The sequence below is a fragment of the Neofelis nebulosa genome, chromosome X, assembly GCF_028018385.1.
Source record: "Neofelis nebulosa isolate mNeoNeb1 chromosome X, mNeoNeb1.pri, whole genome shotgun sequence".
In the NCBI taxonomy this organism is placed as follows: Eukaryota; Metazoa; Chordata; class Mammalia; order Carnivora; family Felidae; genus Neofelis; species Neofelis nebulosa.
Genome location: NC_080800.1, coordinates 11518563 through 11544371, shown reverse-complemented (window position 1 = coordinate 11544371; position 25809 = coordinate 11518563). Strand labels below are relative to the sequence as shown.

The window sequence follows — 25809 nt, the reverse complement described above, 5'->3', positions numbered from 1 at the left end:
GGCGGGCGGAAGCGTCGCCGCGCTGCCCAATCTGATGCGGCCGCTTGGGTCTGGAGGCGGGACCAGGCGCTTAGCTTGGCTTTCCATTAGCTTCTGGTGCGGGCTCCGCTCCCTCAGACAGCCCCTGCACTGCGGACCCGCCTCCGCCTACCGCCGGATCACGGGAGCTTAGAGCGCAGAGCTCCGCCCGAGCAAGCTCCGCCTGCCCCTCTCTTTCACAACCTTCCCTGGAGGCCCCGCCCCCTCAGCCTCCCTTGGCAACCGTCTCCGGGAAGGCTCCGCAGGCTCCGCGCGCCCCGCCTCCTCTGCTCTCAACGCAGCCTCCGGCCCCGACCTCCCAGGATGCAGCGCGCGGGCGGGAGGTTTGGAGCCGAGGGACGCTGCGCCCGCCTGGGGCGTCGGGAACGTGGCGCCTGTCGGACTCAGGACGCGCGGGCTCAGGTATGGCAGGCGCGTCGTCCCACACCTTCCCCTGGCCTTCGCGGGGCCGGGCAGCAGAGCTGGGTTGGCCCCCCCCTTGTGCCCTCTTTGCGGAATAAGGGGATGGAAACGAGCTTGCCGGGGCCTATGGCCGTCATTCTGTGGAATGATGACTAGATTGTAAGTGCTTGCCGTATTGGATTATTTCGCTTGAAACTTTCTTTACCCCGCCGCATCTTTCCCACTTGGAGTGTGAGAAATTTATCACGGATTATGTTTTTGAAACCTTTAAACTAGAGCAGTTATAGAAAGTTAAAAGATGTAAAGCACCTTACAGTTTATTAAGCTAGTTCTCAACCGGGGGCAGTTTTATCTCCTAGGAGACATTTGGCAGTGTCTGGAGACAGTTTTGGTTGTCATAATGGGGCAGGGACCAGCTACTGGCCATCTAGTGGGTATTGCTAAATAGCCTGCAATGCATAGGGCAGCCCTTACGACAGTTACCCAGGGCAAAATGACCGTAAGGGCCAAACTTGAGAAAGATTTAGGTTTATAGGGCCCTGGAACAATTTTATGATTGTCGGCCAAAAAAATGGAAAAGAAATCGTTTTGTGTTCGATAACGCTGCCTTTTTTAAAAAACTGAAAGATCCTGAAAACTACAAAGAAATGCCCCCATATTTCTACCATCTATAGTCAACCACGATATCCAGCCTTTTTTTTTTTTAGTGTGTTAAAAATGTCTTTGGGGAAAAATGGACACCTTGTTTAAAAAATAGTTGAGTACATTGTTTAAAAATAACATTTCAGCTCTAGCTACAGCCCCCCTCTGGCTCCACTCCCCTACCCTGATACCTATCTCCTCCAGAATAAACAGTCGTTGGAATTTGGCATGAATCTTTACAGAATCTTTGCTTTTTACATTTTGGACCAGGCTGCCTGGGTTTGAATCCTGGCTCTGTTACTTCCTATTTGGAGGTCTTTGAGAAGGTCCTTAAATTCCATGCCTCTGCTTCCCCATCTGTAGAAGGGGATTATATTGCCTGTAGTATAAGGATGTAGCGAGGAGTAAGTCCAAACTGCTTAGAGTAGCACCTGGCACAGAGAAGCACTCCAGGAATGTAGCAATTGTAAGTAAACAACAACAAAAAACCCAATAATGTTTTATGTGTTTTGATTTAGATAAATAATGTACTCAAGTATATATACATTTTTCTGTAGCTTAATTTTTTTCATTTCGTTTTTGAAATCTAGCCAGGGCGGTATATGTAGATCTGATTCATTCCTGTTAACTATAGTATGATATTCCATCTGTATGTATTCATTACCCTATTGATGGTCATGGAAGTTTTTACTTTTTTTCTTAATATTACAAATAACAGTACAGTGAACATTCTAGAGCAATGTCTTTGTGCATTATTACGTAGGATTATTTCTCTGGGTTCATGTCTACAAATGAAATTGATGGATGTATGTATTTCAGGTGACTGACAAATTGCCTTCCAAAGTCATCTCTCCCTTTAATTAAGAACTCATAATTATCTCCTAACTAAACTGATGGCTTTGCCTCCATTCTTACCTTCCACCATCGTCAGCACTGTCACCAAGATCTTTATAATTCAGAAGTGTAGTTCCGTGATTTCTGTTTTTGAAACCTTTCAGTGGATTATCATTGCTTAGAGAAAGTTAGAAGTAATGACACAGAAAACCTTTAACTTAGTCTTTCCTAATCCTCTTAGTGGATCACCATTCCCCCACTTTCACCTACATTTCAGATGCAGTAACGTGTTTTGGAAAAGGGAAAATGGAGCTTGGTTCTGGGTAGGCTCCAACAAATGATTTCTAGTTAGAGAGGTAGGAAAACGTATTAACAGCAGACCTATTCTGTAGCCAAGTTGATTTACTTGGGTAAATGTTCTATACGTTGGGAAAAGTACATCTATCGGTATTATGCTTATAAAATTATGGTTAATATTAGGTGAAATTTTTAGTGGGGTGTCTTAATTCTACCTTTTTTTTTTCAAAGATACTTTCTGTTGGTCATACTTGATACAGTTTCTCAGAGACATTTTTAGATTTTATCTGCAGATAATATGCTCTTTTAGGATCTTCCTCAACCAGACAGGTAGTTTATTTAAAGAGTTCTGAAATTTATGACACCCAGAGGAATTTATTAGCATTTAAAAATAACATTGTTTATTTGATAGGAGGCTGGGAGGGAAGAGTGGATGAGGGTGATAATTTATTGCCAATCTACTATATTTCTGTTAGTGTGTATTATTTCCCTAGTATACTTATGTACAAAATATACATAGTCAACTTTGATATATGGTAATACAGAACAGGAAACGCTCAAATTAATTGTGTAGTATTTTATAAATAATCTGCCCCCCCCCCCACTGCTCCCATTAGCTACAGTGGGAGATAAAACTCAACTGGTTTTAGTTAACCTGTTTTTTTTTCTCTTGTAAGGGTGTAAGGCACCACAGTGTAAGCCATTATTGTAAGGGTAAGTAAGTAAAAATTCAGATGACCTAGAGACTGGAATAGTAAGCCTGGTGCCCTGATAATCAGGGTTTGATTAATCAGAGCTTGTTTATATTGGTTTTAGAACTTCTAAGTTGAATCTTATTTTCAGTTGTTTCCAGATTATTTCTTTAAAAATTTTTTTTTAAAGTTTATTTATTTTGAGAGAGAGAGAACATAAGTCAGGTAGGGGCAGAGAGGAGAGACAGAATCCCAGGCAGGACCCACACTGTCAGCACAGAGCCTGATGCAGGGCTCAAACTCACAAACTGAGATCATGACCTGAGCCGAGATTAAGTTGGACACTTAACCAACTGAGCCACCCAGGCGCCCCTGTTTCCAGATTATTTCTTTGTAAAAAAAAAAAAAAAAAGAAAATTACCATTTATTCCATAGACTTAAAGGTTTGTTTTATGAACATATGCTAAGAACTTTTAAACAGATGTTGCATTGGTATAAATTAAAATAGATGTACATAGGTATGTGAATTCAATAAGTCTTGAAGATGATAGAAAGTTTGAGAAAAAAATTTATCTTCATAAGTAAATATATTAATAACTTCTAATTTTTAACTCTTAAGGTGATCCATTTTAAATAACTTATTTAAAGTGTGCGTGCTTTTGCAGTAGTATTTAAAAATAGAGACATTTCATGTTATAGTCATTTAAATCTATTTGAATCCGAATCCATGAGAATAAGTTTTCTTTTTGCCAAGAGCTCATGCTAAAAGCCTGTTGGATTAGGATTATAACTGGGCTTTGAATGCCATAATAAACTTTATAGCAATGGTTTGCAACCTTTATCTCAACATCATTCATATGTTCAATACACAATGTTTAGCCTCTATCTTTCCAGGTAGTAACTTAAGGATCATAGATCTATTGAGAAAGGGGGAGAAGGTACATGCAAGGTTTTTGAGTTAGGGGACAGTTACCAGATCAAGTTTGTGTTTTTGGACAATAACTGAAGTAGCATAAATAAATTAATACATTGGAGGGGAAGAGAGACTAGAGTAAGGAAGACCAATTTAAGAAGATTTTACCTCAGCCTCAGTGAGAGATGAAAGCCTGAACTACCATAGTGGCAATTGGAACAGAGTTGGAAGATAGTGGTTTCTAGGTAAAGGAACTTGGTGATAACATTAAAAGAACAGAATGTAAGGGGTCTGATTTTCTTAAGTCATAACTTTATTAAGGTGCAACAATACATACTCTAAAGTTAGGAAAGGGGGAGAGTCTGCTCACCATTTAGTAGTCAGATTCTCCTTCTGTCACACTTGGATATTGGTGAACCAGAGCACTGTGTTGATTAAACATTAGTTGTGATACTTAATACTAAAATAACAAATGTTAGTATGTTTGATGGAGTCACTGAGTTCCTGAAGTCTCTATTCTCATTTGGCATAATTCTTTTTTCTTTCTTTTGTTCAGCTTGATTGCTTCCCATTACTTTCTTCTAGATTACTAATTCGTTCCTCTGCTGCTTCCAGCCTACTGTTCATTCTATCAAGCATGTTTCTAATTTCCTTTATTGAGCCCTTGTTCTCTGTTATGTTATTACTTATCTCTGTGTTAAGGGTCTCACTCATGTCTTCCAAATTCCTTTTCTGTGTAGAAGTTACTTTTGGTTATTTTTAGTACGATTAAGAAAAGTGAAAAACCTTTCATGTAAGTAGGTAGTAAAAGACAAGTTCTTAGATCTTTATCTCAGATTATGTCATATTAATGCTAATATATATATATATATATCATTTAATGCTTGAAAAAAGGAAACTTTTTTAGAAATCTAAAAGACCTGACATGTCTGTGGGAAATTTTAAATCAATTATTACTCATATATTTTGTTGTAATACAATATTTATTTCTTTAAACTAAAAGATAGTTTCATAAGTAAAAGCCACACCTTTGATTTACCTACTTAGCTTCTTTACTGAGACAGCTGAAACTACTTTGTAATATTACTGTCCCAGATCTTTGCATTAGTTGCCTAACAACAAACCAGTAAGATAGTGACTTCTGCTAGTTTGTATTATCATACAGTATCTCCAGTTACTTCAAGTAATAGGTTTCATGAAATTCTCAAAAACAGTATCATCAACTTAAACAATTACCATGGAGCTATGTATTTATCTGTTACTATATGACAAATTATTCCCAAACTTAGCTTAAAACAGCAAACATTATCTCAAAGTTCCTGAGGATCAAGAATTTGGGAACAGCGTAGTTTGGTTGATCCTTCTGGCTCAGAATCTCTCCAAGGGTCTGAATCATCTCAAGGAGCTGCAAGATCTGATCCCAAGAAGGCTCACTCACATGGCCATTGGCAAAAGTCTGAGGCCTTGCTAACTGTTGGCAGGAAGCATAGTCCCTTGCTGTATGCACCTCTCCACGAGGATGCCTGAGTGTCTTAATATGGCAGGTGGCTTTCCTCATTGCAGGTGATCCAAGGGGCAGGTCAACGAGGAAGCCACAGTGCTCTCTGACCCAGTCTTGGAAGTCTCAAATTGTCCCTTCTGCCATATTCTCATGGCTAAGAGTGAGTCATAATGACCAGCCCTCACTGAGGGAGAGGAGAATTAAGTGCCACTTCTTAATGGAAGGGATTTCAAAGAATTTATGAACATTGTTTAAAACTACATCCAATGATGTATTTGGAAATTCGACAATAAGCTATGGCATCTCCAATTTGAAAGTAGTTGCTGACTAATTTAGTCTGTTTTAATAGAATTGCCTCTAAATTAAAGTCATTTCTATAAAATGCTGCCTTAAGTTAAATTTTTAGATGGTTCAGTGATACTTTTTTTCTATTTGAACTCTTGGTAGATTTTTATAATAAAAGAACAAGACCTAAGCCTTTGGAGTTTCTCATTCAACAGAGGAGAACATTATTGCTTAATTGCATATGACCTAGTTTTATATCTGAAATGGTTGAATTTCCTGGTGTAAATGATCTGCAAGTAGAAAAGAAAGAGTATGAGTTAGAGTTATTTATAGCGGAGAGGGACCTTTCAGCGTTCCAAAACTGTTAGTATGCGACTGTTCTGATGTTTCCAAGGTTAGGTACTATAGAAACCAGAGCTGGCCATGATGGTGATGATAATGATAATGGTAGCAGCTAACCTTTATTGAGCACTTTCCATGTGCCAGGCTCTATTTTAAGTGGGTTATATTAGTTAATTTAATACCTTGTGAGGTAGTACTGTTACTACACCCTATCTATCATCTGTGGATACCAGGCACAAGGGATTACGTAACTTGCCCAAAGTCATGCATCTAGTAAAAGGCTGGCCAGGCCCACCATTCACATGGTTGTCTAGGCTCTGCAGCGATGTACAATTCATAGCATATGCTGAGCATTTGGTAGCTATTAAAGAAGTGAGTCTGCATATATAGCCACTGAGTAAAGATCAACATCTTTCTCTTACATGTTGTGTTCTGTGTAGGGGGTGTTCCTTTGTTGTTGTAATTTTTTCTGCAGTTAGATTTGGCATGTTTTCTTTTTCTAACTTTGTTTTTATTATTTTATTATTATTGACATGTTATATGTTTTAGGTGTACAGAGTACTGATTCAACAATTCTATACATTATTCAGTGCTCACCATTATAAGTGTAGTCATCATACAATGTTATTTCAGTATTATTGACTATATTCCCTAGACTGTACTTTTCATTTCCGTGACTTATTTATAAGTTAGTACCTCTCATTCCCCTTCCTCTATTTTGCCCTTTTCCCAATGACCTCCCCTCTGGCAACCACCAGTTCTCTGTATTTAAAGAGTCATGTTTTTGTTTGTTCATTTTATTTTTTAGATTCCATGTATAAGTTGAATCCTATAACATTTATCTTTCTCTGTCTGACTTATTCTACTTCATATAATATCCTCTAGGTCCCAGGTACCCATCGATAAATGAATGCATAAAGAGGATATGGGATGTGTGTGTGTGTGTGTGTGTGTGTATAAAACATATATATAGATATATATAGATATATATATAGATACATATAAATGGAATATTACTCAGCCATAAAAAAGAATGAGATCTTGCCATTTGTGACACCATGTGTGTTCCTTTGTTCTTAATCTACTTTGCTAATTCTCTCAGGTTGCCTTACTTATAACCAGTGTTCAGAGTACGGGGGATGCATGCCAGGACAGTGTGGTAGTTAAAAGTGTAGGCTCAGCAGTCAGAAGCCCCTCTTCTGAATCTAGTGTCATTGCCAATTAATTTTGTAACCTTGGAAAGTTTTCTGACCTTTGTTTCTCAGTTGAAAGATGTGATGATAAGAATACTTTAAGAGAATAGTTGTAGGCATTAAATGAAGTTAGTATTGTATCTGGCATATAAACCTGAATAACTGATAGCTATTATTTAATTCTTATGTTTATTATAATGTTACTAATCCTCTAGTTTTTTCTACTTGGAATAGGAATAGTGACTCCCTTAAGGTCAAAGCTGCACTGTTTTTGCAAAGTAAGATTTAAAATTGATTTCTATTACTCTTATGGTGAATTTTTTAAAACCGTGGTATGGTGTCTCCTCTTTTTCTTTCTGGGCTTTTCATTTTTACTCTAGAGTCTGTATGAGCTCCTGTTTCAGGGAAGCAGGACTCCAAGTGCCTGGGCTGTGGTACCAGTCTAATTTGAATCATTGACTCATTGAATTGTCATTGTAGAGAGGCTAAGGCTGAGAGGAAAAAACCAGGTTTGAGTCCACAGGGTAGAAAATGGGGGAAAAAAGAAAATGGGGAAACCAGATTAGGTTGGTAAGTTTGAAAGAGAGACAAAAGTGGAACCCTTAAGAAATTCCCTGAGCCAGAAAGAATGTCTTCAGGCACTTTCAATAGACCACCTACAGATTCTAATAGATGCTGTTAACACGTTCAGTTATCTTTTGTGATGTGGTTATTTGCATCGTTTGCAAACTGTGTTTTTTTTTAACGTACAGAGATAATATTTGGGATGGGGCTTTTTGATAAGCATAATGTTGTTAAGATAGCATAAAGAGCTTAAAAATATTCATAAAATTTGTAGCTATCTATGTGATATTTCTCTAACAAACGTTTTCTTTTCAACTGTCTACTTGATGGTAGTTTTCCTCATTACATTTTTAGGCTTAAAAGCATCAATTGGAATCAATTTGCATTCGAAAATTGGACCAACACGAAGACTTGATATTGTGGAATGACTAGAAAACAATGTCATCTAACGAACAAGAAAGGCTCTTGTGTTATAATGGGGAAGTCCTTATTTTTCGATTGTCTAAAAGAGATGTTGCAGGTAAAGGGCCTGCAGAAATACCCATGTTACAAGTCAGGAGAATGGTATTTGACAGAGGAACAAGAGCTTTTATTCAGAAGTCCACTGGATTCTTTATGCTAAAGGAAGAAAACTCTCATTTAAAAATTGTGTGTTGCAACTGTGTGTCAGATTTCAGAATTGGAATTAATCTTCCTTATGTTATGATACAGTGCAATAAAAAGAACACTTTCAGATATGTTCTTCTGTTTCTTCACAGTACCAATAAATTTGAAAAACGTTTGAGTTTTAGACTAAGCCATGAGTTGAAGGATGGTGTAAGGGTCCTTAATGGCCCTTTAGTTTTATGGAAACGTGCAGAAAAATTCTACTGTATCTCTTCTCTAAATGGCAAAGTTATGACTGTGTCTGTTAATTTTTCCTCTGTTCAGTGGGCAGGGGAGATTGAAAATCTAGGTATGGTGTTATTAGGACCAAAGGCATGTTTTTTATCTGAGGAAGGATGCACCCAAAAGCTTTCAAAATCGGATTATGCAATTTGGAAGACCACATTTTGTGTATACTCCCTTGAAAATGAAGAAGTCATAAGTGATGCATACATTATCCCTCCTGCTTATAGCAGTGTGGTAACTTGTGTGCATGTCTGTGCAACTGAGAATGTCAACAACCAGTTAAGAATGTCTCTGATTGCCCTTACTCGAAAGAATCAACTGATTTCATTTCAAAATGGGACGCCAAAAAGCGTGTGCCAGCTTCCCTTTGGAGATCCTTGTGCAGTTCAGCTTATGGACTCAGGTGGAGGAGAGCTTTTCATCGTATCCTTTAAGTCCAATGACATTTGTGCTGTTTGGAAAAAGAACTTTCAGGTATAGTACTTAATTTCATAATCGTTCAATTGGCGTAGTCTTGGACCTATTAAGTATTTATATGTTTCACAGAGCTTATCCTGAAGTCTTATTATCCAAATCAATTATTAGTACTGCACTTAAAATCAGGTATGGTGCATCATTCTTATTTCTTAAAGTTTTCCAAATGCTACTTGATGAAGGTTTTGCCTTGCTGTTTTGAGTCATAGAACCTTTGAGTTGTTTGGAAGGATATAGATATATAGCTACAGTTATTGCGTATTTGTCTTTTAATATAACTATTTCTAGTTTTTATTAATGTGACAATTAGATGGGCATTTTTCTAAGTTTAGGTATTTGAGAGAGTGAGTGGGGGAGGGGCAGAGAAAGAGAATCCCAAGCAGGCTCCCATGCTATCAGCACAGAGCCTGATGTGGGGCTCAAGCTCACGGACCATGAGATCATGGCCTGAGCAGAAATCAAGAGTCAGATGCTTAACCGACTGAGCCACCCAAGGCACTCTGAGAGAATTTTCTTTTATCGGCTACTGGAAAACTTAAAAGTGTATATATGCCTTGCATTGCCACTCCTATATTTCTTTGGGCAACACTCTTCTAGAGCTGTAGGTTGTAAATGTGTGTGTGCAAGCATGAGTATATAGCTCTATGGTATTTGCATGTTGAGCACATTCTTATTACTGTCTTCATATAGTTAAGTGCACTCTGTGATACTCGTGGTGAGGGTGGGAGGAAGGGAGGATATGGGTATACAAATAAGCTTCCTCCCTGCATAAGTGAAAAATCACAGCTTTGGAAATTAGACTTATGTGGGGCAGACTGATATATGGTTATATAGATTGAAGTCTTATAGTCTTACTCTAATACATGCCACCCTCTGTCATCTAGATGATGTGTCTGCACTGATGCCAGGATTCTGAGTGGGAGTTTTAGCTTTTCTGCCTGAGGAATAAGGGGTATCTGATCCCTATGCTATTAGTTTCTGGGGGGCCGCTCTGGAAGCTTTAAGCTTTAGGGACCTTTATGGAGTTGTCTTGTGTTTTAAACTTTGGGTCTCATGATTTGGTGTAGACTGATCACAACTTTCCAGTGGGCTGGGATGGTTCTAGGTGCCCCACTATTAGGATCCATCCCCTTTTGTGTCCCTAATAGTGGCTATGTTCTCCACCAAGGTTTAGGGTATTAAGTTCATCTTGACTCTTAAAAGTTAGTCTGCTTTGAGAGCTTTTGAGTGTTTACCACTACCTTCTAGTTACCTAATGCAATTGAATTCCTTGTGTAATTGGTCAGATCACAAATACATACCTGCTAAGGCTTATGAGAATGAGGGTCATCGTTGAACGTGTTGGAGAAAGAATCTTCACTAGAGTTATTCATGAGAAATGTTACAATTTCCAAAATTGTCATGAGAGGTGTTCAAATTTATAAATTATAATAAAATTTTAATGTAGAAATCAGGAACATGACAGACCCTGGACAAACATTGATAAAATATTAAATTTACGTATCTTGGTATTTATAAAATTGTTGTTTAACTTCCTATGTTTTCTGATCTCCCAATATCTTTAGTTTTTAGTGTTGACACTACCATTTTCATTACTTGTTTATAAGATTGAAGATGACACATTACATCTACATGCAACAAAAGGATTTAGTTTATTTCACATCTGATTTTTTTTTTTTCTTTCTCTATTCCTTCTTTTCCACTCTCTTTCAGGTTGCTGCTAAGTGGGAAAAAATTAGCTCAGTACTGATAGATGACTTCATAGGAGCTGGAACTGAACAAGTACTGTTACTTTTTCAGGACTCCTTGAATTCAGATTGCCTGAGTTCATTTACAGTAACAGATCTTGGCAACATAAACTATTCAGTAAGTTATGTGTACTTTTTATATATTACTTTAAGAACCATTTTTGAACATTGGAGCACTTTAAAGCTTTGACCTAGCATTTAAATATTTGTAATTTCATACAGTAAACTCTTTGAACTTTAAAAATAGGTTGACTTGGGGCGCCTGGGTGGCGCAGTCGGTTAAGCGTCCGACTTCAGCCAGGTCACGATCTCGCGGTCTGTGAGTTCGAGCCCCGCATCAGGCTCTGGGCTGATGGCTCGGAGCCTGGAGCCTGTTTCCGATTCTGTGTCTCCCTCTCTCTCTGCCCCTCCCCCGTTCATGCTCTGTCTCTCTCTGTCCCAAAAATAAATTAAAAAACGTTGAAAAAAAAAAAAAATTAAAAAAAAAAAATAGGTTGACTTTTTAAAATTATACATTGAATCTCCTTTCAATAAATGTTACACGAATTGACTATACTTTTTAAAAATATTTATTTATTTTGAGAGGGAGAGAGAGCGTGCATGCACATGAGCAAGTGGGGAAGGGGCAGAGAGAGGGAGAGAAAGAATCCCAAGCAGGCTCCACACTGTCAGGTAGCACCAGATGCAGGGCTCGATGCCACAACCATGACATCATGACCTGAGCCAAAATCAAGAGTCAGACCCTTGGGTCACCTGGGTGGCTCAGTTGGTTGAGTGTCAGGTCATGATCTTGCAGTTTGTGGGTTCAAGCCCCACATCAGGCTCTGTGCTGACAGCTTGGAGTCTGGAACCTGCTTAGGATTCTGTCTCCCTCTCTCTCTGCCCCTCCTGCACTTGCTCTCTTGCTCGCTCTCTCTCTCTCTCTCTCTCTCTCTCTCTCAAAAATAAACATTAAAAAAAAAAAGCAGTTGAACCCTTAACCGACTAAGCCACTCAGGTGCCCCCAAATTGACTATACTTTTGATATAAATTTGAAATATAGTATATTTGGTGTTCACTCACGTGATAGTAATACTGTAAGTTGCCTTTATTGTTGCTTCTGAAAATTCACATTTTATACCGATAAACATGATAACATTGGATTAATTAAGGAATAAAAATGAAACTGCTCTATTAAAAGAAGTAACACTTCATAATATCTTAAGATCTTGGGCAAAAGGGAAATAATACCCCTGAAGTTTCAGACCTATATGAAATATCTGGAAAAAAAAATCTGAGTCTTGGTTTTTTTTCTTAATAAAATGAGGACAATTCCTATTTTCTCTAGTTGTGGGATTTTATAAAAAATCTAGTAAGCTGATACTTTTTGAAGCAGTATACAAGTGTTAGGTCAGTGGTGGTAGTAATAATAGTCATTTTTTTCTAGTTACAAGAAATGATGGGAAATACATATTTTTTTGTCTCATGTACGAGTGTGTAACATGGAAAACTGCCCTTTGGATAAACTTTGTGTTCTGTTAATCCTATGAATTTTCAATTTATTTCAAAATTTCAGTTTTAGTGTATTTTTTTTTGTTTCTTAGAGTGAAACATTGGATTGCAATGAAGATGACTTATTTGAAGACAAAGAAGGGAATCATTATTTGATGATTCCACCTCTGGAAAGAAGATTGAAAGTTGGTGTCTGCTTTTTGTTTTTACTTTTTTGGGTTAGTGATATTCTAAATGAAGGAAAGAACATTGAGAGAAAGGATATCAATGTATAAGCAACGCAGTGATTGGGAAAAAATGGTATTTCAAAGGATCTTTACCTTTTTAGTACCTGTGTAAAAACTATTATGGCATTACTTATAAATGTATTATCTAAAAATGATACCTTTTTGTAGTAAGACTAAATTTAATAAGACTTATAAAACATACGAAGCTCACTTTTGAAAACACATTCTTTCTGGTCTTAAGGATCAGCATGCCATAGTATCTCTTTTAAAAGAGAAGCAAATATGATGAATCATAACATGTACCAAACATGAACAGTTTACCCTCAAATTTTCCCTACAAAGCTCTCTAAGGAGTTTTTGTTTTTTCCAAATATATGAAGGTAATGCGTATTCCTTATAAAATACTCAGACCGTTCAAAGAAATATTAAAAAGAAACTAATAATCACCTATGATTCAGCTACTGAGATATAACCAATTTTAACACTTTGCCATGTATATTCTTGTAGATTTTTTAAGTGAATATTTGTAAATTTAAATAGAAATTTGATATGATGCATGTTCTTTTGTAACCTGCCTTTTTTCATTCATAAAAATTTTTAAATACTCAGAAAAGTTCAAAGAATAGTATTGTAGTTATCTCTAGTCCTCACGTGGATGTTAACTATTGGTACTTTAAAAAAAATTCTGTTTGCCTCATCTATGCTTTTGTGTACATATGCACGTATGTATCTACAGTTTTGCATAACCATTTAAAGCTTGCAAATATTGTAATACTTCACTCTTATGTATTTTAGCAGGAATTGCCTAAAAAATAAGGACATACTTGTATGTAGCCATACCATACTATTGTTACAGTTGGAAAATTAGTAATAATCTTTTAATCTTATTTACTATTCTCTCTGTATTCAGATGTCTCTAAGTGCCTCAAAAATGTTTTTTATATATGCTTATCTCAGGGTCTGGTCAAAGTTTACACTTGCAGTTGATCATTGTATGTCTTTGTCTTTTTATCTAGAATAATGCCCCTCCCCACTTTTTTACAATGAGACTAATGAGGAGGCGAGGCCAGTTGTCCGTCTTTTTGGATTTATCTGTTTCCTTGTGTTGTCATTTTACTTTTTTCTCTGTCCCTGGCAAACTTCTTTCGTAAAGGGCCATATAGTAAATATTTGTACTTTGCAGGTTCTTCAAAACATTTTTGTAACTATTTTAATTATTGTGAATTTACTAAATGCTTATTGAACACATATTAGATATGCATGTTGGCAATAGACAATAAAATATCATAGTGGACATGGAACCAAAAAGGAAAAGATTGATTACATTAAACCTTTTGGGCCCTGGGAGTGCCTGGGTGGCTCAGTAGGTTAAGCAGCTGACTTCTCAGGTCATAATCTCGCAGTTCATGAGTTCAGGCCCCACATCTGGCTCTGTGCTGACAGTTCAGAGCCTGGAGCCTACTTCAGATTCTGTCTCCCTCTCTCTCTGCCCCTCCCCCATTCATGCTCTGTGTCTGTCTCTCTCAAAAAAATAAACATTTAAAAAGTTAGAAAAAACCTTTTGTGCTCTGAATATATAAAAAGACAAATTATGTAAATAGTTATTGTAACAAGCGATGAAGGATTAATTTCCTTGGGACGTTTGGGTGGCTCAGTCAGTTGAGCGTCTGACTCTTGATTTTGGCTCAGGTCATGATCCTAGCTAGAGTCATGGGCTTGAGCCCTGTGTCTGGCTCTGCACTAAGTGTGGAGCCTGCTTAAGATTCCCTCTCTCTCCTTCTGCCCCCTCCCCCTCCCTCTCTCTGTCTCTTAAAAAAAATGATTAATTTCCTTAATATGAATATGCATTCAGAAACAGTATTGCTGAGAATGTAAAGTGGCTCAACCTCCTCAGAAGGAAAGTTGTTACAGCTATTAAAATGTGGACAGGACTTTTCTTCTTACTCTCGCCATTTTACTTCTAGAAATCTGTCCTAAGGATGTACTTGTACAGTAAACAAAGATGATTTTATAGGAATGTTTATATAGTATTTATAGACAACAAAATTCAGTCTAAATATCCATCATTAGGAGTTTGGCAAATCAGTTATCATATACCTGAACTATGGAATACCATGAAGCTATCAAGAAGAATAAGGTAGATCTTTATACAGAGTTAGAAATGATGCCAAAATAATTTAATTTATGAAAGCATGACTTTTAGAAATTCCACCTGTGGTAATGTGTCACCTACTTTATTTGGACCAACTCTTCTGATAAAACCAAGTTAAAATCATAGTTGAAATATGTCTTTAAAATCTCCCTAAAAGCTTCAGAGAGGTGAAAATATAAATTATCAGGCCAAGCTCTAAAGGCTGGAACCCAGAGAGAACCCAGAGAACACTGATACTGCTTTTGCCCTGGGAGCATTTGTGTTTAACCTAAAGCAGTAGTACCCTAGGCAACTGGCAGAAACAAACACAAAGTCCTCTCTCAAAACACACATTTATCCATGGCCTCTTATAAATCTCACAAGTAATTTTTCAAAGAAAATGAGCCACCCACAGAATAACTAAGCACATAAACAAGGCATCATGAGCAACTATTCACTGAAAATGACCAAATAGCATTTCTATGAACTAAAAAATACATTGAAATAAAAATGTCTCATCAGATGAGTTTAACAGCTGACTCAAAGAGATACAGAGCAAAGAAGCAAACCAAACTGTTACAAAAATTATTCAGAAGGTAGCACAGAGTCGTTGGAGGAAAATATTAAAAAAACACACAGGGGAGGCAGGAACATATGAAAGTGAATAAGACATAGTTGCATGTCCATTTTATTTCAAGTATCCACACGTTATTACTAGCTCTCAATTTGGATAAAAACATTTCCAAGTGTTGGAAGGCCTTTTAGAGATTAACAAGTCTTCCTTCCCCCTCCCCCATTTTATATATGAGGAAGCAAATAGCCAGAAAGGTTAAGTGACAGGCAGAACTTGAACCAGTGTCCGTTTCACCGTTCTTTCCCTTATAAAATTTGTTTTCCAACCGAACGGTTGGAAGGAAACAAGTTGGAGGGGAAACAAGGAGACCAGGACCTTGGAGAAACTTGTGCATGTGTACAGGAATGTTCACAGCATCACTGTTTGTAATAGCCTATGCCTGGATATAATCCAGATGTCCATCAGCAGAAGGATGGAGAAGTGAGCTGGTGTGGTCACATGATGGAATACTACAGAGCAATGAAAGTCTACAACTACTAGTGACAAATGGGATGACTCTAAAACCTGGTACATACAGAATGATTCCATTCATAAAAGGTTTCAAAGCAAAACACACAAAAAACTAAAAATACTCTTTAGGAGTTACAGTGATGGTAAAATTATGTAGACAAACAAGGAAGTTACCTTAAGAGGCCAGGGTAGTGTTGCCTCCGTTGGAAAAAGAGGAGTTGGTGACTAGGGAGGGTCCACGGGCAGCCAACTGCATATGGTTATTTGGGTGTTGACTTCCTGATTAGTTTGTAAAGTGTTTTCTGTATTCACTCTTCTCCATGTATAAGAGAAATCGCAATAAAAACAAAAAAGCAAGGTCTGGTGTCTTGTAGTGCCCTATGCGCCTGTATTTGGTTTGGGGTGGATTTTACTTCCTTAGAGTGAGGAGAAAGAGAGCATTCCTTAACATAAGCATGGAAAGGTTCTAGAAAGATAAACAATATGTTGGCTGTACAAATGGGATTGAGGGTCTAGAAAGGGAAGTTGAAATGTATTTTTATGCTGTTTAAATGTGCTACCATGTGGTTATTTTTATAGTTTTATAATAGTACTTCACAACATAGAATATTTGAATAATCTAATGATTCACTATTTAGTCCTGGAGTTGGGGGCGGTGCATATTGAAAGTAGGGAAGAGAGAACACAGGTAACTTTTGAGGATACCTTCATTGTCAGTCTGCCTACATATTCCTCTCTTCTACTCCCTACCCCTCCAGCATTCTCCAGTTAGACTCTCCCCCTCTGACGTGTCCAGCTCCCTTTCCGTAAGTCACAAATTACTCAGGGAGTGAGTGATACAGTGTGAATAATGTGGAGCCCGCAGAACTAGGTCAACAGATGGTTTTTAAATAATAGCTAGACACTTTACCTACTTTGTGCAGTGAGGTAAGATATAATTCAGTCTTTACTTTCTAACTTCTGTTCACCAATAAAAAGTTAGGGAATTTACCTGACTTTAACTGTAATTTGAAAGAAAGGAATTTAAAAACAGGATGTGTTTTGTTTTCCAGTATAGAAAAACATGTTACGTTAAAAGCTGGATTAATACTTCAATAGTCTCAGGTATCCATCTGAAATGAAATAGCTTCTGTAAGTTCAAAGACATGACTTTAAATTTTCAGTAGCAAAATATATTTCATAAATGTTCCATCTTTAGTAGTGAAATCTATTTATCTGGTATAATAAAAGGAATGGATTGCTCTTTGCCCAGTCTTTGTTTTCTGTAGTTAAGAGTTGACCCCAGCACTGAGTTGATTAGCACAAAATTAAACTTGTAACAGTTTGGGGGCTATGTGTTATCTTTAAAATTTGCTATAGGGGCACCTGGGTGGCTCAGTCAGTTGAGCGTCTGATTCTTGATCTTGGCTCAGTTAATGATCCCAGCGTCATGGGATCAAGCCCTGCATTGGGCTCTGTGCTGAGCGTGGAGCCTGCTTAGGGTTCTCTCTCCATCTGCCCCTCTTCCCAGCTTGTATGCCTGTGCTGTCTCTCTCTCTCTCGCTCTCTCTCTCTCTCAAATAATAAATAAATTTGCTATAGATGTTATATTAAACAGGATTTCAAATAGTATCAAATTAAAAGTGGCCATTTCTACTCATAATGATGTCTTTGCTTTTTGAAGCCGAAATTATTTCAGCAACGAGAAAAATAGTTTTCTTGTGGGGGATAGGAGTGTTGGTAGGCCTTAATTTTTATTCATATGGATTACACATTCATGTTCGTATTGATTGATTACTTAATTCAGTGGTGAAATGCATGCTAATACATTGGCATTCTCTCACTTTGATATATAAACTCTGTTGCAGTTACTTGCTCTGTTTTTTCCTTTATAATTACTTAACATTTACAAAGAAAATAGTTTTGCTCTGAGAAGTATTCTCTGCTTTTCTACGGAAAGATGAATTAATAAACGAATTTGGAGAAAGTACTTTCTGAATTAATGGTATTGTCAGACTTCATTTGAAATGATGTCTCTGGCAATGATTTTTTTTTTTTTTTGCTACTTTACAGGTTGGATTGGCTTCTATTCAGGAATTAAAGCAGCATCTCTTGCTTAAGGAAAAAATTATTTCAAAATATTGGAAAATTTTAATAAACCTGATTCAAGGGAAAGATGAAAGTACATCAGCTGCAGAGAAGGTAAAATTCATCATGTGACCATTGTATCATTTTATGAATTGAAAATCTACAAGCTATTGGAAGTCATTTTTTTTTTTTACTTTTTAATTTTTTCCTTTTTTAAAAAATTTAAATTTTAGGTAACATAAAATGTAATATTAGTTTCAGTAGTGGAATTTGGTGATTCATCACTTACATATGACACCCAAGTGTTACAAGTGCCCTCCTTAGTACCCATCACCCATCTAGCCCATCTCCCACCTACCTTCCTCTGTCAATTCATAGTTTGTCCTCTGTCATTAAGAGTCTCCTGTGGTTTATTTCAGTCTCTTCTCTTTCATTCCCCTGCTTCACCTATGTTTATCTGTTTTGGTTCTTAAATTCCACATAGGAGTGAAATCATATGGTATTTGTCTTTCTCTGATTGATGTATTTCGCTTAGCATAATACATTCTAGTTCCACCTACTTCATTGTAAATGGCAAGATTTCATTCTTTTTGATGGCTGAGTAATATTCCATTGTATGTATATGTATGTACGTGTGTATATATATATACGTACATACCTACATACCACATCTTTATCCATTCATCAGTCGATGGACATTTGGGCCCTTTCCATAGTTTGGCTATTGTTGCTAATGCTTCTATAAACATTGGGGTGCGTGTACCCCTTTTGAATCTGTATTTTTGTATCCTTTGGGTAAATACCTAATAGTGCAATTGCTGGGGTGTTGGGTAGTTCTGTTTTTAGTTTCTTGAGACAAACGTCCATACTCTTCTCCAGAGTAGCTGCACCGGTTTGCACCAGTTGCACCACCAACAGTGCAGGAGGGTTCCCCTTTCTCTGAATCGTTGCCAACACCTGTTGTTTCTTGTGTTGTTCATGTTAGCCATTCTGACAGATGTGAGGTGGTATCTCACCATGGTTTTGATTTATATTTTCCTTATGATGAGTGATGTGGAGCATCTTTTCATGTGTCTGTTACCCATCTGGATGTCTTCTTTGGAAAAGTGTTTATTCATGTCTTCTGCCCGTTTCTTCACTGGATTATTTGTTTTTTGGGTGTTGAGTTTGATAAGTTCTTTATGGATTTTGGATACTAACACTTTATCAGATATGTTGTTGGCAAATATCTTCTCCCATTCTGTAGGCTGCCTTTTATATTTGTTGATTGTTTCCTCTTCTGTGCAGAAGCTTTTTATCTTGATGAGGTCCCAATAGTTAATGTTTGCTTTTGTTTCCCTTGTCTCTGGCACCATGTCTAGTAAGTTGTTCTGGCCGAGGTCAAAGAGGTTTGTTTATCCTCTTTGTGTTATCCTCTGGGATTTTGATGGTTTCCTGTCTCACATTTAGGTTTTTCATCCATTTTGAATTCATTTTTGTGTATGGCGTAAGACAGTGGTGCAGTTCCATTCTTCTGCATATTGCCATCCAGTTTTCCTAGCACCATTTGTTGGAGAGACTGTCTTTTTTCCGTTAGATATTCTTTCCTGCTTTGTCAAAGATGAGTTGATCATATAGTTGTGGGTCTTGAAGAGTTATTTACATTGGAATATTTGGATATATTGGAAAATTCCACTCAATGGAGGCAAGGAGCAAAGTGGCAGGGATTATAATGCTGGACTTTTGTGACTTAAAAATATTTGATTAAGGAGTCAGTATTTTACCAATTTGCAAATTATTCTTAATCTATAGGATACTAAAATCCCAGTTGTCAGGAGCCTTGGGGAACAAGTCCTTTTGTTTAAAAGATTTAACTATTAAACATTTTTATTTGTGTAGTTTCAATAGAAATCACCCCTAAGTGAATTATATATTTTCTGACTTCTTAAACAGAATATACTGAGCATTATGTAACCTTTTATTAATGAATACATAATTTCATCATTATTATAATAATCGTTCTTTTCATCTATTGCAGTGTTCATTTCTAAGGCTATTTATTCTTGTAGTTAATGCCCCCAAATTGCTGTGCTTTTTTAGTGTTTATATCTGCTTTTTATAATTTTACTCTCATGTTCTTTATGGTTGACCAGCATAAGAACCTCTTTAGGTTCTTGCAGTTACTTATGTCAATACAGTAGTGTAGAAGGTTACCAAAAACTCCTTCAACTTCATAAAAAATAGTATTTATGAACATTAGTTCCATACAGAGAAAGACAGTGTAGTAAAATTACAAATAAATTAAGAAAAGCTGGACATGGAGAAACTTGATACTACATTTTACTCCCTCAAGTCACCTTAGTGCCTAGCTCGGAATTCCTTCTAGATTGACCAGTCTTGCAACAGTCTATGCCTTGTGTCTGTATTTCAGTCTTAGCAACATGAGGGCTTGGGTCCAAAATATGATTCCATTAATGTAAGAATCATAACAAAAGCACCGCATGTTGCTTTTCTGTATTACTGTTCTAATCTCTTGGGAAAGCTCATGAAAGTCATTGTTAAAAGTCTCCCCCATGTCCCTTTCCCACCTCATACCAGTGATTTTGCTAGTATTAGAAAAGGGGAAGAAATGTTTCGAAATTAATGCACTGAAATAATTATGTGCAAGGCACCATTTTGGGCTGTTTACATGATTAATTTTAAAAGCAATTCTGGCAGGCAGTAAAAATTACCCCAGGTTTCAGATGTCTCAAATCTCACAGCTCCTGGCAAAGGTATCAGATTCCTAGAAACTTGTTCAGCCTACTATAATGTAAGTGTATCTTATTACATATTACATACATTTTTTCAGTAATTACCACATAGAGGGGCAGTATAGAGTAATGGTTAAAATAGGACATGGGCTCTGGAACCAGTCTACTTTGGTTCAAATCCCAGCTCTGCCACTTGCTAGCTGTGTGACCTTAGCCTCCTATCTTCCTTACCTGGAAAACGTACATAATAATACTACCTAACTAAGGTACTGGGGGTTTTGTGAAGGTTAACCAGATTGAATCCTGAGTAACACTGAGAACAGTGCTGGACACGGAGTAAGCATTCAGTAAGTGTTCTGAATCATTATGATTATTATTTCTCCTCCTCCCACCATTTATATTGTTGTTATAAATCGATATATGTGTGGAAGTGAGTGAATATGGCCTGGACTTTAAGAGTACAATTTTAGCCACGATTGATCAGCAGTCTAAAGATTTTTAATCAGTTTTATTTGTACAAAATTTTACAGTTATCATTTTAGTCTAAGTCACTTTAATAATCTTTGGATTGTTCTCAGCCCACCCAGGACATATATTATCAGGTTATTTTGGACTTCAAGTTTATATCTTTGCTGGCTCTGTGTTGGATACCCCATCTTGTTTCCAGTCAGGCCATGCTTCTTGGTCTCAGTAGATAGTTTATTATATATAGGTTCTATAAATTTTGTTTTAGTGATTTATATATAGCCTATAGTATAAAATGGTATGGTGCAGATGACAGTGTATTTTAAAATATGTAAGCTTTAAGGCCCGACTGAAAGCTGATTTACATTATTTTTTTAGTTTTGCCACATTGGTAGTATTTTTGGTAGTAAGTTATTAAACATGTTTTTCTTTAAGGCACATCTTGTTACTCTTTGTGGTAAAGAAGAAAACCCTGTCTGCACCTTTGAGGAAAAGATACCAGATGATTTTCAAGATTCAGAACGGCTAATAGAGAAGATATGGTACCGTGTAATAGATGATAGCTTGGTTGTTGGAGTGAAAACGACATCTTCTTTGAAGCTGTAAGTATCATGATAACATTATCTTGATGGTCTAGAATAGCAGTGTCCAACAGAAATATGTTAGCCACATAAGGAATTTTAAATGTTCTAATCAGCCATGTTAAAAATGTAAATGGAAACAGGTGAAATTAATTTTCACAATATTGTATCCAAAACATTATCATTGCTGAGGGGTAAACAATGTTCAATATTAAAAAGTAGAGTTTATTCAAGTTATTTAGGGGAGTATAGAATACAATTTTTACTTTAAACGGGGGGGTGGGGGGTGGGGAAAGAAAGCTACCTCAAAAATAAAATCCAGCATTATTTTACTGTTCCTTTCCCCTAAGGAAATTATTTTCCTGAAGTTCAACGTATTTACAGTGTTGTTGGCTTTCCTATTTCAAGAAATGTGCTATTACAGGATCTTTAAAAATGTGTTTGGTTTTTGCACTTAATTTTTTGATAATTTGCAATGATACTTTCTAGGAAAAGAGAGGATATAGTTTTGTTATTGTTTGTGTAGCATTTAGTCATCTCTTTGATTCTAAAGAATGAGCTTTTGGACTCAACTCTGGATTTTTTACAGGTCCCTGAATCATGTGACTTTATCACTGGTAATGGATCAAGCTCATAGCTCCAGCTGTCGGCTTATTAAGTGTCACAATAGGGTGATCAAGTTGAGTAGGGATTTTCCCCCAGCATCACGCTCAGTGCCATGTGAAATAGGATCAGAGGCAAAAAGGATCAAGTTGACTATTGATAGTGAGGAAGAGGGAGAGGAAGAGGAAGAAGAAGAGGAGAAGGATGAGGAAAGCTCTGCTGGAGAACAAGCATCTGAGAAAGAGTGTGTGCAAGTCATTACTGCTGTAACACCTTTTTCACCACTTTTAGCATTCATTGATTTCTGTTGCATTGTGCTGCTACAAATTAGGGAGAGGGAAAATGGTAACTCTTCTGAAGATCATTATATTTGGTGTGGCAGACTTTTCATAAGTCTAGAAGATCTTTCAAGTAGGAAATACCTGCTGACATTTCCAAAGAAGAAACCTATAGGTAATTTTTGTTGGTACTTTTTAATCATATACCTAATTGAATTAGAAAATTTTAAGAACTCTTTCGATTTGATAATGGACAGTTTAATGACAGAGCTTGTGACATGTTTTTCTCATAGAACACGTGGAAGATCTCTTTGCACTTCTCACAGCATTTAACAGAGCTTGTTTTCAAATCACATCGCCCACCTATTCTCTGACTTCAATGAAGACGTGGCTACTAGAACACATGAAATGTGAAGTAATCCAAGAATTTCCAGAAATTTGCTTTTGCAAAAGGCCAGGAAGTTTCTATGGCACACTCTTTAACTGGAAACAAAGAACACCATTTGAAGGGATTTTGATAGTCTGTTCCAGGTAATGCCCATCAAATTGGAATATGTCCAGAGAAGTTAGTGCATATGTGTGTGGTCCAAGAGTCATCTCCAGAGTAGATATCTGTGTCACTGTGGGACACGTTCAGGTCATTGCCTGGGATAGCATGAATGGACACAGGTGGCCTCATTTAGAAACTGAAGCTTTTAACTTCATGTTTGTTTTTGGCTTTTTTTTTTTTTTTAGTCGGTTAGGACCTAATAGTTATTTTAAGATTTCTACTTATCTTTCCCCGACAATGAAATTTTAAAAATAGGATACTGATGTTATTACTCAGAGAAAAAAATGTCATCAGGAAGCAACTGATTAACATTAACGGATTGGTATAGGATATGTATATTTGATTGCTACAATCTGAATTATATCAAAAGATCACATGCAGGCAGTATTGGTTCTATTCATCAGTAGATGAATATTAAGTGATTACTACAGTAAGTTGTACACGACTGCTTTGTGCTGTCCCGAGTTTTGTAATATTGTGTTTGTTTTTTTATTTCAGGAATCAAACAGTTTTGTTCCAGTGCCTTCATAATCTCATTGGAGCTCTCCCTATAAATTGTTTCTTGAGAAAACTAAAATCAGGAAGTGAGGATTTCCTAATTGATCATTTGGCATCATCTTTGGAGAAGGAATTGGTTATCCTTGGTTCTCTTTCTTCTGCCTTAGTTGAGGTTGAAAACAACTTGGTGCAGAGTTGCGAAGCAAGCAAAGAAAAGAGTAGTGGTGTTGTGGCTGCTTTATCAGACAGAAAGGAAAACATCCATCCCTACAGAAAGGAATTTCAGAGAGAAAAGACGCAAACGTTGGGGACGAACCTAAAAGTGAGTGGTGCTCTTTATAGAGAAATGACTTTGAAATTAGCTGAGGTTCAGCTGAGATCAGACCTTGCTGCACAGAAACTGGCTGGTTTATAATTACCATCTCAATTTGATTATATTTTGAAATATGGTTTCTCTGCCAGGACGTTTTGGTTCCACATTTGTTTTAATTTTACATTCTGTGCCTCCTTTGCAAAAATAAAGATCGAGGCTTTACCGGCGGTGCACAGAACAGCACGCCTTAGAACAGCAATTGTCAGCTGGGGTCATTTTGCTTCTCTCCACCCGCATCCCCCACCTAGGGATTTGGCTGTGTCTGGAGACGTGGTGTTTTTTGTGTTTTTTTTTTTTTTTTTTTTGGCTGTGAGAAGTAATTGGGGGTGGGGAGGGTGTGGCAGGGCTGCTATTCGCATCTTGTGGGTGGAGACCAGGGGTGCTGCTAAACATCTTACTCTGCACAGGACAGCTCCCACGACAAACAGTGACGCTGTCCCAAATGTCAGTAATGCCAAGGACGAGAAATCCTACTTAAAGTTACCACTTAAGTGAAGACTGAAGTGATCTAACAGTATTTTGGTCCAAACCTTTAAAAAAGTAAATGGTCCTTTTATTGTATCCTGTTTAGTAGAACCTAGCGTATAAAAATCCGCTTCAAACAGATAAACAAGGTTGTTAGGATTCACAAGTTTCTGTGGAAACTGAAATGGCAGTGTCTAGGTGAGACCATTAAAATGAAAATCTTTGAACCCCTTGTTAATTTAAATTTTATTAGAAAGCTCCTCGGAAATTGTGTAAGTCTATAGAAATATGAAAATTTTAGGGCATTTCTCTGAAAAGCATATTTCTTTCAAAAGGCTAAACATACTTCATACACCACTCTTTAAAAAAACTGAAAATGGCTTTAAGCTGTTTGTAATTCCAACTCCAGGCCAAGGTAAGATACAGAATTGTAACTAAAGTAACTTAAAGAATATGATGCTCCCTTAGGGACTGAGAAATTTCAAAATAAGTGAAAATTCACTTAACAGTTAAAAAGTGATTTTTAAGAGGTCCAGTGAGACATTTCAAAGGGGTAAAGATTCAGCCTATTCTTTTTTGGGAAAAATAAGAATTCTGGAGTAATGAGAGAATGTCAGGAGAGGGGAAGACACAAAAGGGCATGGGCCAAAGAGAGTGTTTTGGATTCTTTTCTCTCTAAAATGTTAAGTGAGATGGAAGTTTTGATCTCAGTTGAAAGAAACAGATGATGATAGAAAGTGGCATTTCATGCTTGCAGTTCTGAAGTGCTAATTTCCACCATGCCTTCAAAATGCTTGTACCTCATGATCTGGTGACACAAATGGGTTTAGAAAATACAGGTTATAACTTTCTTGTCTTGGTTTTTATGATTGTCCATATAACATGCTACCTCTTGTTTTAGTAATCCATTACGAGTGGAGATAGAACCCTTCAGCTCTCTTTCAGGATTAATTATGGAAGTCTGGAAGCATTATGTGTCAGAAGATACATTCAAACTGCCTGTGACATGTTCTGAAAGAACAGCCATGTATAAAATATAGGAACTAAATTGTAAAATGGAGGCTGTCAGAAAGTAAACAATTTAATTATAATAGTTTATTGCTAGGAAAGTTAGGATAATTGAAGAAAAGCATGTTGCTTATTTTTTTATCTATAAAAGGAACCAAAAAGCATTACTCTATATACACCAAAAAACCTCTTTGCAAGTGAGTTTTGTACTCCAGTATATTTTTTCTACTCACTACATACAAGAAGAGGCAAAGTTGCAGCGGATGATGCCCTTGCCACTCTCTTATGAGTCACTAGTGTTTGTACCTGTAAGCACATTCTTCTGACCACTGCCCTCTTGAATCTGAGGGTACCCTCAAAAACGCTTCTCCCAAATCCACACTGAAGTGAAAATGAGTTTTGTTTTGGAATGGAGCATGCCACAGTTTTCAGACACCAG

At 37.0% G+C, this 25809-nt stretch overlaps 1 protein-coding gene across 1 annotated transcript in view; it reads left to right on the top strand.

The window, feature by feature from the left end:
- The first annotated feature begins 19 nt into the window (after positions 1–19).
- The window catches only part of FANCB (FA complementation group B), a 50860-nt gene continuing 25070 nt past the window's right edge, over positions 20–25809 (top strand). The window contains exons 1-9 of the mRNA XM_058714181.1: positions 20–441; positions 8059–9069; positions 10783–10935; positions 12401–12493; positions 17803–17931; positions 21450–21616; positions 22185–22651; positions 22770–23007; positions 23525–23846. Of these exons, the coding sequence (XP_058570164.1) occupies positions 8143–9069; positions 10783–10935; positions 12401–12493; positions 17803–17931; positions 21450–21616; positions 22185–22651; positions 22770–23007; positions 23525–23846 (2496 nt within the window). The 5' untranslated portion in view covers positions 20–441; positions 8059–8142. The remainder of the gene's footprint in view (positions 442–8058; positions 9070–10782; positions 10936–12400; positions 12494–17802; positions 17932–21449; positions 21617–22184; positions 22652–22769; positions 23008–23524; positions 23847–25809) is intronic.